This window comes from Onychomys torridus, chromosome 20 (assembly GCF_903995425.1).
Source record: "Onychomys torridus chromosome 20, mOncTor1.1, whole genome shotgun sequence".
Classification (NCBI taxonomy): domain Eukaryota; kingdom Metazoa; phylum Chordata; class Mammalia; order Rodentia; family Cricetidae; genus Onychomys; species Onychomys torridus.
Window position 1 is genome coordinate 20,170,752 of NC_050462.1, and position 16,016 is coordinate 20,186,767.

The following is a 16,016-nucleotide window of genomic DNA, read 5'->3' on the forward strand; positions in this document are numbered from 1 at the left end:
ATACCATTGAATACCTACCTGTTCATCTGCCCCTAGGCAAGCTACTGGATCCTTCTAGGATTCACTTTTCTGAATGTCGAAACAAGAAACATGGGCATGACTGAGAATCCTTCATATTTTAAACTCTTAAATAAGTTTACTTTCATATCCTTTATGTCCATTTCTGAGGGGCCTATGTATATATATATTTCCTCACTTCCCAGAGAAGTCTAGGGCCCCAGTCAGATCTGTATGATTAGAGAATTTGGCATCCCTTCTAAGCTTTATGTTATTTTATTCCACAATGAAGCCTCATTAGGTTGTACCTCCTAGAATAAATCAATCTTACCAAGACTGACGGGGATTGTACGGAAGAAGAGGTTTTGCAGGCGTAACCCTGGTGCATTTGTTGTGATGGGAAGAACGTGAGCCGGTATTTTGCTTTTGCTTTGTGCTCACAGCTGTTTCTTCTGTGGAGATCATTCCTTTGTACTCTCTACCAGCTAGCTCTGCCCTGACTGAAGGAGACAACTTGCGCTGTGCCCACAGACCTAAAATATGTTTGCCTGGGTGATTCTCATGCCACATGAGCACATGATTTATAGCTTTACATTTTTTTTTTTAATTTCTTCTTGGACATTTTGTCCTGCCTCTGTGGTCCCCATGGCTTTTATTTGAAATCCTTCTGGCATGTTTACTTAGCATAATAGTTCATCTATTTACAGAACATTTTGCTCCGTTTTGAAAAATGTTGCAAGACTTGTTTTAAATGGCAAAGCCAGACCTACCTAAGGAGAGAGTCGAGGATCTGGGAAGATGATTGACTTGAGCAATTCTATGGATAGTTACGATGCAGAGTTGAATGCTTGTCACTGTGCATGGAGGAAAGAGTCCGAATATTGAAATAGTCCAAGTGGATTCTTCCCATCTGTTCTCCCTACTCTGCATTTGTGATGCTCTTTTCCGATGCTCTTTTCCCATCATTTGGGGGAATTTAGTTCAATGTGAATTTTTAAGTATTTTTAACTGTTCTGGTTAACCTTTACGTGTCTGCTAAATCATGACTTGTCTTTCTCAAAAGGTTTTTTTTTTGTGTGGTAGATTGATATTCATAATTGATAATGCCTTGCCAGTAGCCTGGGGTAAATGTTTCTGCTGTTGTTTGTAGAATACCAGGGCAAGACAATGAGTTTTGTTTCCTGAACCACCTTTTCTTTCTGTGACTGGGAAGCTATTATATTTAGAAGCTCAATTGCTATCACTTAACCGAAATTGTCAGGTGTATATACGTATCTTATTTTGCTTCCGTTACTAATAGCATAATATCTCAGAGTTGGTAAGATATAAAGAGTTTGAATTTGGCTCACAGTTCTGGTCCAAGTCAAAGACTGTATCTGGCTGTTCTGTCTAGCAGAGTCCTAAGACAGGGCAATGGAGCACAAAGTGAGACAGACAGCAAAGCTGAGACCCAGTTGAACTGGCTTGTATGGCAGACATACTCTTGAGATAGCCTATCAATCTGTACATTATATTAAGAGAACAGCCCACATTCCTAAAGACAGAGTCCTAGCTACCTCTTAGAGGTCCCATGTGTTCCCACCGCCTTTCATAATTAAATTTCAGCAAGACAGATTGTTGAGTTAGTTTAGTGAGCAAAGATGCTTGCCTGGGGACCTACATTGAATCTCTGGAATCCCCAGGAAGGAGAGAATTGCCTCCCATGAGCTGTCTTCTGACTTCCACACATGCATATACGTGTGTGTAGAGGGAGCAGGAAAAGGGATGGGAGGTGAAGGGAGTATAAATAGATGTAAAAACAGTAAAAATAAGTCCATCATTCAGGAACAAACTATATTCAAACCATGGCACTTCTAAAGTAGATTTTAAAAAAATGGTCTTAGGCTGGGGTTGTAGCTCAGTTAGTAGAGTTATTGGCCAACATGCATAAGGCCCTAGATTTGATTACTAGTACCGTATGCACAGAAAAAAGATTAATCTGTTCTATTTGAAAGGGAGCAAAGCCTGTCAGCTTTCATTTAGGTGTTCTGAACGAATGAGAGGTGGTATAGAAAGTTTTCTGAAGTCATTTTGGTTTTGAAAATGACAGTTGCATTCACCCAGATACCCTTGAAAAATTAATGGTAGCTGATTTAGTTAATTAGATTTTTTAGCATTACTAATGGAAAAAGAAATTTATCCAAAGACACTAAAAAGTATTTTCCTGAAGTATGCTGAGAACTAAAAGCCACGGTACAGAAAGCTGGCCAAGAGTGAACTGAGACGGCTGCGTAAGCCTTCTCAGCTGTAGCCATGATTTTTAAAAATGTCTCTGCTCCTGATGAGACCAAAGATCACGACCCTCTTTCCCAGAAAGGCTGGAAAAGGAAAACATTTCATAGATGGTACCAAGGAAACCATGAGTCACTCCTGTGGACTTGAGAGAAACCCTGAGACCATCAGGGTCTTGTCACAGATGTGCAAGTGCCCATGGACTGACCGCATGACATTTAGGGACCTTGATGACATTTGAGTCCTGAGAGCCAGACATTTTAGATCAGTGACCCAGAGATGGAGTTAAGTGTCCCAACTTTGTGTTCTCTGTAGTCCAAATACCTGCAGGGGCTGGTGAGCAGCCAGTGCCAGCTTGCCTTGCCAAGCCTCTTTTTCTTGGCAGTGTTTGGAGCCTTTCTGAACACGGTTCTCCTTTGCTGTTTTTTTCCAGTGTCACTGAACATGGTCAGCCCTCGGCTGTCCAAGGAAGACTGCCCATGATCCCGTCTAGTAAAGTTAGTGCATCATGTGGAGAATTCAGACCACGTCCCTACTTTTCTTTTCCTCCCTCTCTCCCTCTTTCCCCTCTCTCTCTGTCTCCCCCTCCATCTTTCTATCCTCCTCCCTTCTAGTGGCATTTCGTGTCGCCCAGGCTGGCTTGAATTCACCATCCCTCCATGTAGTCTCTATCTTAACTATGACTTTGCACTCCTGATCCTCCCATCCTCACCTCTGAAGGGCTAGGATTACCACACTCCGCTCTGGTCCCCGCTTTTCTAGAGATTTCCACTGCCTGTGTACATGTTGAACAGATAGACGCCCAGCACTTCCTCAGCGACACTTCCGAGCATCCCTGACCTCTCCATTCTCCCAGCCGTTCTTCTAGACTATTCATCCTAAATTTACTGTCCCTTTCCTTCTCTGCTTGCCAGAAAGCTAGATCAGACGTAATCTTAGTAATTATCCATGTAATCCTCTTTCATAGAGTAGAAAGTCCTTGGAGATACTGTGATGTGCCTAAAGGCCGCTGTTCCCATTGAGTGGTACTGCCTCCCACTGGAATCTGTTAGCCCAGCATTCAGATGTCCCTCTGACATGTCTCTAATTCAATGTCTCTTTTCTTTCTCGCCTCTCAAATATACCACAAGCTCTCCATCCCTTCCCTTACATATACTTTTGTATTCAGTATGCCCCCACTTTATTGCCCTCTTATACACCATGCCCAAGTCCTCTTCTCTCCCTCCCTCCTTCCTTTCTTCCAATGTGGATTTTAGAGACAGGGCTGCCATGTATCCTAAGTGAGCTCTATACTCATTATATATCTCTGGGGTCTCAAACTCATGACTATCCCTCTGCCTCAGCTTCCAAAGTGCTGAGAATCAAGGCATGCATCACCATGCCCAGCTAGCCCCTGAGTATGAGTTATTTAATCCTCATAAAACCTTTAGCCACAGTCTAGTCTAATTTCCATTTATACATGTGGAAATGAAAGCTGAAGTAACTTCCAAGACCTGAGTTAGCAGGTGGCAGGCCAGCATCCAATGTAAACATCTGTCTTCAGAACCTGTGCTGTTGGCCCCAACTTCAAACTCCGAGTCTTTAAGCAACATCTGCCTGTCAGGTCCAAGGCTCTCTCTCCTCTATAAAACTTTCCCCAGTGATCAATAAACATCAGAGATGTGGAATTTACCTCCAGCTTATTTGTGTTTTCTCAGTCCCATTCAACATACTGTAAATGCTGAGAAAGGAATACAGTAACTTACGAAATGATCATAAATATCTGCAGCTCAGTTTTTCAAATTATCTTCCAGAGGTAATTGAAAAGCAAACAAGGGAAGCCAAACACTAACAAAGAGCCTTCCCTGTGGTTTGGTGCACAGACAGCAGCTCAACTTAGTCAGGGTTTCTCCCTTCCTCCAGGTACTCCTGATGCCTTTGACCTTGGAGGTGCCACTTAACCGCCATACTTAACCTCCAGACCGCCATGCGTCCCTCCCCATCCTCATTTGTGAAATAGGCTTAATAAGGCATGTCTCATGGAGTAGTGAGTGCATGAAAACCTACTATCAATTGTAAAGCGGTATTCAAAAGTAGTCTCTGTTTTTTCCCACCACAAGTCAACTATAAAGTAGCTCAGTGTGGAGCTGCATCGTCCCACTGACACTGGAGATGTTAGTGTCCTGATCATAGGACTCTTTGTTAGCTTTCTGTGGCTTCTTTAAATCAACTTTTTTATGTGTTAATTCCCCATAAAATGAAGTTGGCCAGCATCTCCCTTACCTTTTGATATACTCTGACCCTAAGGTTTTTAAATATTAATTCTAAGCTTCCGTTTTGAAAAGTAATATAAATGAGCTCTTCAGCAATCTCTGTTCCCAAATACTTACAACTTCTTGGTGTGTTTTCCTTGTGGAATGACCCTAATCTACATGGTTAGTCCATCAGAGACTATAAATAACTTCTCAGTCTCATGCCTGTTAAGGCATGCACTGGGCCTTTGCTGGTGTGGTGGGGCTTGTGTAAAATGACTAGGTGGTTTTGCTTTTGGAAGTTGAGAGTAAAGATAAAAAAGCCAAAAGAAGTAATAAAAGGATGGAAGGGGAAATTGGTTGAGAAGAAGAAAGGTAAAGTATAGAATGTAAGAGTTAACTCCTAAAATAAATATCACGCTACCACCTTCTACAGGAACCCTGGATTATTTCCAGTAGACAGTGTGACGAGCAAGAGATGAATAATGGTACAGATTCGCAAGGAGAATTTCATTTACCGTCTGGCCACTAAGCCTCACAAATACTAAGATTACAGGCATGTGTCGCCATGATACGTTAGTACATAGTATTTTACATATAGACTGTCTGGTACAATCTGTCCCAAACACTAGATGAACATCTGCAGCTGAGCCGTGCGGCAGTGCGTCTTCAGTTATGGGGGAACTTGGATTCTGGTCCACAAGTAACACCCAAGAGACAAGTGATTTGGTCCCTTTGCGTCTGCCTTCTTCACCTGTTAAAGAGAGATACCCTGGCAGAGAGATGATAATACCACTTTCACTCTTAAGAGTGCAGTGCCCAGAATAGCGGAAATACTTGAAAACTGTTCAACTAAACCCCTTTGCTACCAATCATCACATGGGTTGCCGAAAGCGAAATTGCTAAATTTGTCCACCGAGGCTGAAATGGGTGAGCCACTGTGTAACCCCACTGTGGGGCTGATTGCTACCTAAGCTTTGCTCTGGTCACTTGTGTTAGATTGGTGTTTTCTCACCAAATTGCCTTCAGATTCCAAATGCTAATGGCAAGACCAAGAAGCAGCATCTGTCTTACATCATCGGAAACTTGTCGGAGATGACCTGCCCCTGTAAATATGTGATCCTAGCTTTCCATAGGAACAAAAAGGCAGACACAGGATAATGATGTCATCTGCCTTTGACACCGTTTTCCTACCTAGTTCTCAATAAAGAACATGGGTTGCTATTTTACAACGTGGTTGCCACATTCGCTTAGCTAGTAACGGGTAACTGGATCTCTGTCTTATAAATGAGGGAAACCAAGAGAGTTTAGCTGAATTTCAAATTCTCTAGTGCTGGTGCTCTGTCCATTGCTGATTCACTGACTCCCAGGACTATTGCTTTAAATGTGTGAGATGCTTTTCACGGCCTTTGGAAGTTAGCCAGGTCGGTGAGGAGCATCAAGTGTCCAACCCAAGGTGACTGAACTGAGTCCTATTGCAACCAAACCTTTCTAAATGAAATGCTAGTGTCCACTTCTTGTAAGAATAGCCTTGTCCTCTGGAACCTTTCCTGACTTTTCATAGGATCAATGTGGACCAGTAGACCTCCCTCCGACTTACGTGTGTATCACTATCACTACAGTACTTGCAGTGTAAAACACAGCCCATCCATCTGCTGAGTCTTGAGAACTTGCACTTAACAGCCATTTCCTTCTGCCTCCTGACCTATCTGCTGTGAGAATTACTGAGGAGAACGGCATAATAGCCTTACGGAGAAGCAAATTGGAAAATTGTCCTAAGGGGAATTCCAGGGCAACAGTTGGAAAAGAAGATTCACATTAGATTTTCCCAAACTCGGTAGAATTAATAGTAATGGTTGTAGGTTCTCCACCAAAATCCATCACTTGACTAGCCATGGGTGATTGGGTAGGTACCAGGTATGGTATATCCGTAGCTACCCATGATTGGATTTGGAATTCAAAAGTTTTGTTTCACCACTGTGTTCTGGACAACAAAGGAGAATGGAATGTAAATGATATGACAGGTGGAATGTATGAATTTTCTCAAGGAATTCTTTCATATTTACTCACTTATTTATTGGTCTCTGTAGGTGGCAAATCTTCCAAATGACTATATGATAGCCCTCAACTATGTCACCGGGATGGATGTTTTGGTATGTAATCTGTACATTTCTGAGTTGTATTTTAGTAGCTAATGGGGGAAAGGGGATCGTCCACATTAAAGAAATTCTCTGCTCTTTGTCTTGATGTGAAGATGGTGTCTGTAGATTTTGACTTATACAATTAAAAAAAAATTCCTTCAGGCCATTGCTAGATTAAAAATGAGCATGTTAGCTTTTGTGTTAGGCCTGTAAGCTAAAAGGAAACAGACCATCTTCATTAGACTTAGCAACTGATGTGTCTTATTCTCTTGGACATCCCTCAAAGGGGCTTGAATGTAAATTCATGTTAATTAATTTTTTTTCATTGACAATGTCTCATATATATATATTTATTTCTATTTTATTTAAGAACATAGAATATTTTATTTCTGATCTTATTAGCCATGCAATAGATTTTTTGAATAAAAGTGTGTGTGTTTATAATCAAAAACTCTACTCTGTCACTAAAACCCTATTACATAGCGTCAGAATTTGTAAATAGAAAATAAGTGAAGATTATCAAAGCTTGCCATTGCACAGTGTCTGCTTCAGTATATTTAACCCCCAGTGGTAAAATGTAACTCAGCCTCATACATGCTTCCCCATCTCCATTACTCCCTGAATTGTCTCTTAGTGATAAAAGTTATTAGGAGCTAGAATTTTCTGCTTTGATGTAAGTTCTTGGATGTTAGGCTGTGGACAAACTCCACTAGAGTTATGTAGACTGAAAAAGAAGCATAGTAACACTTACATTTTATACACTAATGAGACCTCAAGTTTTGCCATACTAAAAGATACAATATTAATGCTGTTATCCTGTGTGTTCCAACTTGCGACTTAGTCACATGTTTTCCACACACATGCTGTCCGTGCTAATTCACTGTAGCTGTTGTAATCCCAAAGTAAACCTAAAGCCACTTGGGCTCCCCTCTCCTTTGCAACCCCCATACTTCCCTATCCCAAATACTCAGCGCATGTTGATGATGCACATGTTGTTTCTGGGTCTTGTGGATCAATCCATCAAAACGGTTACCAATTGAAACATAGTACTCCATTCTTTAGAACACCTTTCCAATACTACACAAGGGTTTCATTTCGAGAGACTGCCTGTGGCTATACTTCTTTTACTTGGTGAACATTTTAGCATGAATTACTGAAAGTTCTTTAGAACTCCCTAAAACATGGGTCTTTATGATGGACCAGCTATCCTTGAGCCTGGTCAATTGACTGTCAATTCAGGTGTGATGGGGTTAGGGGTTGGGGATGGGGCGGTCTCTGCAATAGAGACATAAAGTTAGAGCAGCTTGACAGTCAGTCAGTGCAGACATTTGATCCGGTTGTCACCAAATGATCACATTGTCACCAAGTGTTTGGGGGAAGAACACAACTGAACCTGTGCTTACAAGGTTAAAAACTCTGGCCTTAGCATTCTGGTACTTGTCTAGTGTAGGTAAGGTCCCGAATTCCATCCGCAGCACCACAAAAAGTAGATAATGAAAACGTCTTAATAAAGACTAAGAGAAGAGTCCATAGCCTTTTCGTAACATTTCTTTTTCATTAGTGAAATGACAGATGTCACATTCTTTGCCCCCAACAAAGGCGAGTGAAAGCCTCTAAATTAGGTAGACTGTTATTATTCATATTTTACAAAAGCCTCAAGGAGATTTACCATCCAGACTTCTTTTGACCAGAATTCTACAGTTTGAGCATGACAGCCCTCAAAAGCACACCCCCATCCCATCCCACTCCACCCATCCTGACTCTTCACACTGGGTTATGAACATGGGGATGTGAATAATTAGGGTGGTGAGCCAAGTGTTATAAGGAAGTTTCTAGGTAATAAAGACTCCTTCCCGCTCTTGACTGCAGCCCCCTTGAGCCTGGCGGTTGCCAGACTTGCTCAAAGCAACCCTGCTGTTCTTTGCAAAGCAAGTGTTAAGCGGGAAATAACTAAATAGATGGTTTTGTGCTGGTCTAATCATAGATGGTGCTAAATCATAAATTTCAGTATGGGCTGGTGATAGTTAGAGCCAAGCTTGTAAAAATAAAGCCCACTGATTGCCACATATTTTGTGCGTGTTTCTGCAATTGAGAGAAGCCTGCTATTATTTGGTCTTGGCATGCTATTGTGGAACTAGTGAGAAACATTGTTCTTGGCCACCACAGTTGGCAAGAAAAACAAGCTAGTGTGGAGGGCTTAGCCTAGAAACTGGGGTCTTACCCTTTACCTTCGTTTTAAAGTGTTCGCCTCTGCCAAGACCAGAGGCCTTTCCCAGTTGAGTGGCTGTGGTGATTTGTTGGTGGTCAGAGCTCCAGCTGCCTAGTCTTTTGTGTTTAAACAATGGAGGGTGGGGTGAGACTTGATGCCAGAAAGATTCCCTGGGGCCAGAGCAATAAAAGTCAGCCTTGGGCACTGGGCAGGATACATTTTATTTTTCACTTTTATTGTAAAAACCAGCTCAGTGCCGAAAAGGAAAGTCTACTTTCCTTACTCAAGGGCCTTCTTAGAAAATAACCTTGCAGATAACAGGTTGTGATCCTCCAGTTAGTATTTGAATCCCCTGGTAGTCACCAATTCCAAATCCTCACAACTGTAATACTGCCTGATCAGTAGGATTTTCCCTTCAACTTCTTAAGCTTAGAAATACCTCAGTGTACGCTGCTGGGTCTTTCATTCACCCGGCGGTTACTATAGAAAGAATGGACATGGGGTGGCTGAATGTCTCTACACAGCTGTGTTTGTTTTAATGTGTGTATCAGCCCATATACCAGGAGGTGCTGGAGTAAATTCCTCATCATTTTAAAATTAGATCAAATTATATATATATACACAGTCACAGTTTTCTATGCAAATGCCTTTAGATGCACAGAGTAATTGCAAGAATATTCAGAGAACACTATATGCTCTAATCCAGGTTCAGCGTTTCTTTCCACCATCCATTTGCTTTATCAAATCTTTTTTTCTGTTATAAATACATATTAAATTATTTTTTCCAAATAAATTGTGTATATCACACCCATTTACTTATAAATAATTTAGTATGTGTTTCTTGAGTAGACACTAATTATTTTACCTATCAGCAAGGTGTTTTCAACTCTAGTAAATTCAGCAAATATTTTAATGTATTGGCCGTTTTCAATTTCATCCTTTTGTGTTTTCACTTCTGTTACTCTGGTAGAGGTCCATTCCATGATCATGATTTCCATTTTATTTTTTTAAAGATTTATTTTAAATATTTGAAATTGTGTGTATGCACAGAAACACACACGCACGCACGCACGCACGCACGCACGCACATGAGTGCAGATGCCCATGGAGGCTAGAGGTATTGCTAGACATGGGTGCTAAGCACAGAACTTGGGTCATGGGAGAGAAGTACATCTCTTAACTGCTGAGCCCTCTCTCTAATAGCTTGATTTTAGTATCAACAATAGTGATTCCTCAAAGATACCATAGTCCAGTTAATTTATCAGGCTATGGGAACTTTGGAGAAGTAATTCAGTTAAGATTTTGAGATGAGAAGATTAGCCTGGATTATCAAGAGGTAGTTCAGTTAGGATTTTATTATCCAGTGGGGCCAGCCAATGTACTTGCATCCTTTTCAAGGAATCTGATGTGTCTGAGATAGAGAGGGAGATTTGCAAAAGTTCGGCTGGCTTTCAAGATGAATGTAGCAGCTACAGCAATCCTGGCGGGTGGCCTGTAGGAACTGGAAAGGGCAGGGCAAAGTTCTCCCTCAGTACGATAAGTGACTTAATTTTATAGTAAGATTTATTCCACATGTCTGGCCTCAAGAACTGTACAATAAACTTAAACTTGATCTTGTCTACCAGCTCTGTGGTAATTTGTTATAGCTACAATAAGAAGTCAATAGATCCTATCTTAAAGCCACCTTCAAAAGTGCCTCAGCCTTTTTCTTTTTTTTCTTTTGTCTTTATGGCAATGCACTCTCCCCCTTGGTAAAGTGTTCCCTTTTAAACATGATTGAGAGTTCCTACTGATTCTGTGGACTTCATGCATTCTAAGCCATGGTGTCGCTTAATGACGACTGTTCAGATTGTCCTTCCCAGAGTCTACAGTGTACGTATGCCATCTCCCACAAGGTAACTTGTTTCTCTCACCTGGTGAAGATGTTCAACTGATTCCTGTGCATGTAATCATTAACAGTCTTGGGGACACTTTAAACCCACACGAACAGCTCGCTCCTTATCAAAGTTTATAACTACTGACCCTTATTACCGGAGCTGATCTCTGCTATTCCATCTTTTTCCGGTTTGTTTTGGTGCTGGGGATCAAATCCAGGATTGTGCCAGGCACACTGAGTCGTAGGCCCGGTTCCTAAAGCAGTTTTTAAAAGAACAGCTAAGAGGGAAGTGATTGATTGGGCATCTCCATTCTTACTGGGACAGTAAACCTCTTAGCTGTATCTTCCCTGGGGCACACACAGGTTCACTCTGAGGATCTTTCATGGGTTCTGTATTCTTTTCTCCTTCACCACCCCAGGACTTATTGTTGGTACTTCAGTTCCCGGTTTGACAGAGAGACCTAAAAATGATTATGCAATTGTGGATCTATCTCTCCTTCACATATGCTAAATGACTTCCTGTTCATCTTCTGAAACAGGAAAAAGCATTATTGCAACAAGGGCCCAGAATACAGTTTCCTGATTGGTTACAGGGCCATTTGATTAATAATCTTCCCCTAGCCTACAAACTTGTCAAAAATGAAGACTATCTATACACTTAGTTGTTGTTGTTGTTACTATTGTGCTGTTCTTCATCTGCAGTGGCTTCTGGGTGGTGGGCGTTTACGGAAGGATGCATGGAAGGGAAGTAGGAACATTCCCTGATGTGTAATCACTTGTCATTGCCTTAAGGTCCCAGGTGATGTGATGGCTGGGTGCCTGTAACTCAACCCACAGTATCTGAACCTCAGCAATGCTCCTGTCTTGTCTTGTGTGCATCCCACTAGGTCTTGGTTGTAAGAGTTGGTAGTTGTGCATTTGAGTCTCCGAATCTGTTTGTACTGAATCTTTCTGTTCAAGAACCATCTGATTGTTCTAGTTTTTTGAAGGCTGAGATCCAAACCCCTAAGCTTGATGTTTATAAGATTCTGACTCTCCATAATCTTGCCTTATTTATTTGTTTACTATGTATACAGTGTTCTGTCTGCAATGTATCCCTGCCCGCCAGAAGTGGGCACCATATCTCATTATAGATGGTTGTGAGACACCACGTGGTTGCCAAGAACTGAACTCAGGACCTCTGGAAGAGTAGCCAGTGCTCTTAACCTCTGAGCCATCTCTCCAGCCCAGCCAACAGCTCTTTTAAGAGCAGATTAAGGTCTTGATTTCATGCAAAGCCATTACCTACATTTCTAGATTGTGTTTTCTCTTTTCTCTTTAATATGGGACCATAGGAAATTAACACCACATAGAGTTTGAGCTGAGTGTTTTGATTAATGCTGGAGACATAGCGGTCAGCGGCACTAACACTGTGCATGTTGAAAGAACCTTGTCTTTTATTTTATTAACTCTTGATTTCTGTGGGATTTCCCTAAAAGGTATTCATTTTAGATACAACAGCATGCCACTTACAGGGCAGCTGTAAATGTCCCTGGTATGTGCTCTTCTCAAGAGTGTTGTGAGGAATAATTAAGACATAAAAAAAAGTCTCATGTGTGGCGTGCACACAACAACTGTCATTATCATTGTCATTATTATTATCATTATCGTGATGATAACTTGGCTGGTCTCAAACTCAAAGTCCTCCTGCTTCGGCCTCTTAAGTGCTGGGTGCTATTATATGGGTGTGCCATGATGCCCAGATGGCATGGTTATGTTGTTGGTTTCTCTGTTTATTCTGTCTTAACTACAGAAAGAGCAGGGATGACCTCTTTGCCTTATTATATTCCTTTCCATTCTTTAGATGACTCTATGCTTATAGTACTTACTCAAAAACTGCTTACAAGACAACATTTAATTGTAGTGAAAATGCTGGGTTTCTGAGTGTTGAAGAAGCCTATCTTGTACCACTGATAAGGACTCCCATGGTCCTTTTTTTTTTTTTTTTTTTTTTTTTTAAACAATAGTAAACTCAAGCTTAACCAGGAAAAGGAAGGGGAAGAGAAAAAGAAAAGGATGGGACAGGAGGAAGGGAGGGAAGGTAGACCCCATTGTTACAATAGCTCGCTGCCAAGGGCCTGGGCATGTGCAGGTCTCATGGGAACCGGGTTGCAAAGATAGCAGGCTTTCCTTTGCTTGCATCTGTTCAGAATACTGTTTCTTTGTCCCACAATTATCTCAGAGTCCCCAAATGGACACACTAGAGGTTTAGCCCGGCTCAAAGACTGATTCTAGCTCTGATCACCACTTCTGATTGTGGGAGGGATTTCTCTTATTGGCTTATCTGACTCAGGTGTCCATGGTCAGCTAATCAGTGGTCCTATAGAACATGTCACTGTACATATGGATTTAGGTGGTCCACTCCTATGATATGGAGTACTTACTATAGAAATTAAATTAGTTAAGTATACTTATCTCTTCATCTGTTTCAACCTCCAATTTAGGAAGAAAGTATTACTTTAAATTTTTTATTTTATTTTATTGGGGGGGGAGGGTCTTCTGTAGCATAGGATGACCTCGAACTCACTATGGTAGCCAATAATGACCTTAAATTCCACATCCTTCTACTTCATCCTCTGAAGTAGTGGAGTTATAGTCCCATGCCACCAATACCTGGCTTAAGAGAGTGTTTCTTGAAAGAAAGAAAGAAAGAAAGAAAGAAAGGAAGGAAGGAAGGAAGGAAGGAAGGAAGGAAGGAAGGAAGGAAGGAAAAAAGAAGGAAAGAAAAGAGGAAATGGATAAACTAGGATTTTGAATACTGTTTTAAAGAGTTTTATTGTACTCACACTACAGCACTGAGGCCCATATTGATATTGAGATTGAGACCCTTTTAGAACATGTAGACCAAATTACTACCTGAAAGAAAAAAAGAAAAGAGCCACGTGTAATGTTCAATTGTTGAGTAGCCACATTTAAAAAAGAAAGGTTTAGGGCTGGAGAGATGGCTTAGAGGTTAAGAGCACTGGCAGTTCTTCCCAAGGTCCTGAGTTCAATTCCCAGCAACCACATGGTGGCTTACAAGGGCTCACAACCATCTGTAATGAAATCTGGTGCATTCTTCTGGTGTGCAGACATACATGCAGGCAGAACACTGTATGATAAATAAATCTAAAAAAAAGAAAAGTTTAAAAGAACAGATGCAATTGAATGTAATAAAATTGTATTTAGCTTGCAATGTGCAAAATACAATCATTGACTTTACAATTACCGTAAAATTACCAATAGAATATTTTTTACCTTCCTTTCATTATTGACAATCTACTGTGCATTTCATGCCTACAACAACTTCTACATCAGACACTAAATGCCCACCGTGCATGTTGTGAGAAGTAGCCATAGGTGGGGATCGACTCCAGCATGGGCCAGCATAAATGAAACAGGTCCCTCTATTTAACAGTGGGAGGAAGGGGGACACTAAATGAATTGGCTTGCTTAAAATTCAGAGTGAGGTGACTGTAACTAAGAACTGGTTCTGGGGCTCATCCACTTCTGCTACCCTCCCCTCCCGGCCATGTGTCCTCACTTGTCTATTTTGGGTGTGGCTCAGAGGCCATGTATAGTCCCGTCCCAAGAAATAGCATGTATTGATATTGCCTGGGCTGCATACCATTTTAGTCGGATTAAGTATTTTGCCCATCTCTTTCATTCAAAAGAGAAAAATGCAGATTTAGTGGAGTATGCTCTGAAGATCCAAATGAATTGTTCCAGGGAGGACCCACAGAGTCATCCCCAAACCCAGATCATGCAAAAGGTGTTAAGTTTTGGGAAAGTCTACACTAGCCATGTCAAGACATAATGTTTTACAGAGTGCTGTTTTTAGGAAACTTTAGATTTGCCCACCCACAGAATCATATTGCTGGTGCCGAGAATTGGAAGCTGGTGAATACTTCTCATAAATATCATTCAAAGTTTACCAGCTAGGGCTTTTCTCCCTCGACTCTGACTGAAATTGACACTATGCCAAAGTTAGGCTCATTAAGAGAACACCTAACTATCAAGTATGCCTAGTGTACTGTGAATCCCATGAATCTTATGGTGACCAGAATGATGTGTCGGATTCTGAGAGCACAAAATAGGCCAGACTTAGCAAGCCCCAAGGTATCTCTACATTTTCTTCATGCATGACTCAAATCGACCAGTTCTGATACTATAGAATGGCTCCACCACACACCTTACAGAATCCATGCATCTTCTTTTTTAACTTGTGTGACTTTAGGAGTGCATGGGTGTTTTCATCATTGCCCCTCACAAACAGTCATATTCCCTGGTGTTCAGAATACTGATGATTATATTTGCCTTCCATTGTATCTTATATTTAGTCATGTAGTGAAATCATGTTGCTTGGTGCCCAGTGGACATTAAAATCTCTAAGCAAATTCATAGATAAATCAATAGTGGTAGTGATCTGCTCATCGTCCAAAGATGTTGGTTTAATGTTGAGAAGTAAATTAGCATTTTCGATTAATACAGGTTACAAATATATAGAATTAGGAAGCACACACTGTCCAATAGTCTCAGACAGGCCCACTCTAATTAACCTCCTATCACATCAGAAGGTAACAGGAAGGAAGATAAGATTATATGCAGTTTGGAGTCGAGGAGAAACTCAGGCGAACTTTCCTATTCAAAGCAGTTTTAATTTCTTCTTTTGATAGATCTATGTATGGATTAGAAAAAAAAAAGAAAAACCAGTTAAATGCTGTGTCCTTCAGAAATGTGACAGTCATATGTTGTCCTTTGCATCTTGGGTTACTGTTAACGCTCCTAATCCTTCACATTCTTGGAGCAAAAAAGAACATTCTATCTTATAATGACTGCTATAAGTTAATATTTGTTTTAAAGTATTAAAGCCTGAAATGGCCCTGGAAAGATAAGAAGCATTGATAATGCCATTTTTAAGGCAAAGGAAAAAGGATTCTGTTTGTGAATTTGTCAACACTTAATCATCTATATCATAACCATCATCTTGGAAGAACTGAAAATAGACTTCCTACCATCTCACAAATGAAATATTTGGTTCACTGTGCTTTGTTCTATTTGCAATTCATTGACTATATTTAATTAAAAAGTAATAAAAAAAGAAGGAAGAGAAACTGCTTGATGTTCTGGTCAAAACTAGTTCCCCCTGAGGGCCCACCCCCATCCTCCCATCCCCCCCAACCTGGGTGCTGGGAAGGTGAAGAGGCTGACAGTGAATACAGATTTGTTTACTTTGGTTGTCTCTCCAATAGGTCCAAGAGTCTTAAAAAGCT

General features: G+C 40.9%; 1 protein-coding gene across 3 annotated transcripts in view; it reads left to right on the forward strand.

Moving 5' to 3' along the window:
• The window catches only part of Kitlg (KIT ligand), an 82,169-nt gene that overhangs the window by 41,827 nt on the left and 24,326 nt on the right, over nt 1-16,016 (forward strand). For all 3 annotated transcript variants that reach the window (XM_036170206.1, XM_036170205.1, XM_036170207.1), the window contains exon 3: nt 6,590-6,652. In XM_036170206.1, coding sequence (XP_036026099.1) covers nt 6,590-6,652 — 63 coding nt within the window. The remainder of the gene's footprint in view (nt 1-6,589; nt 6,653-16,016) is intronic.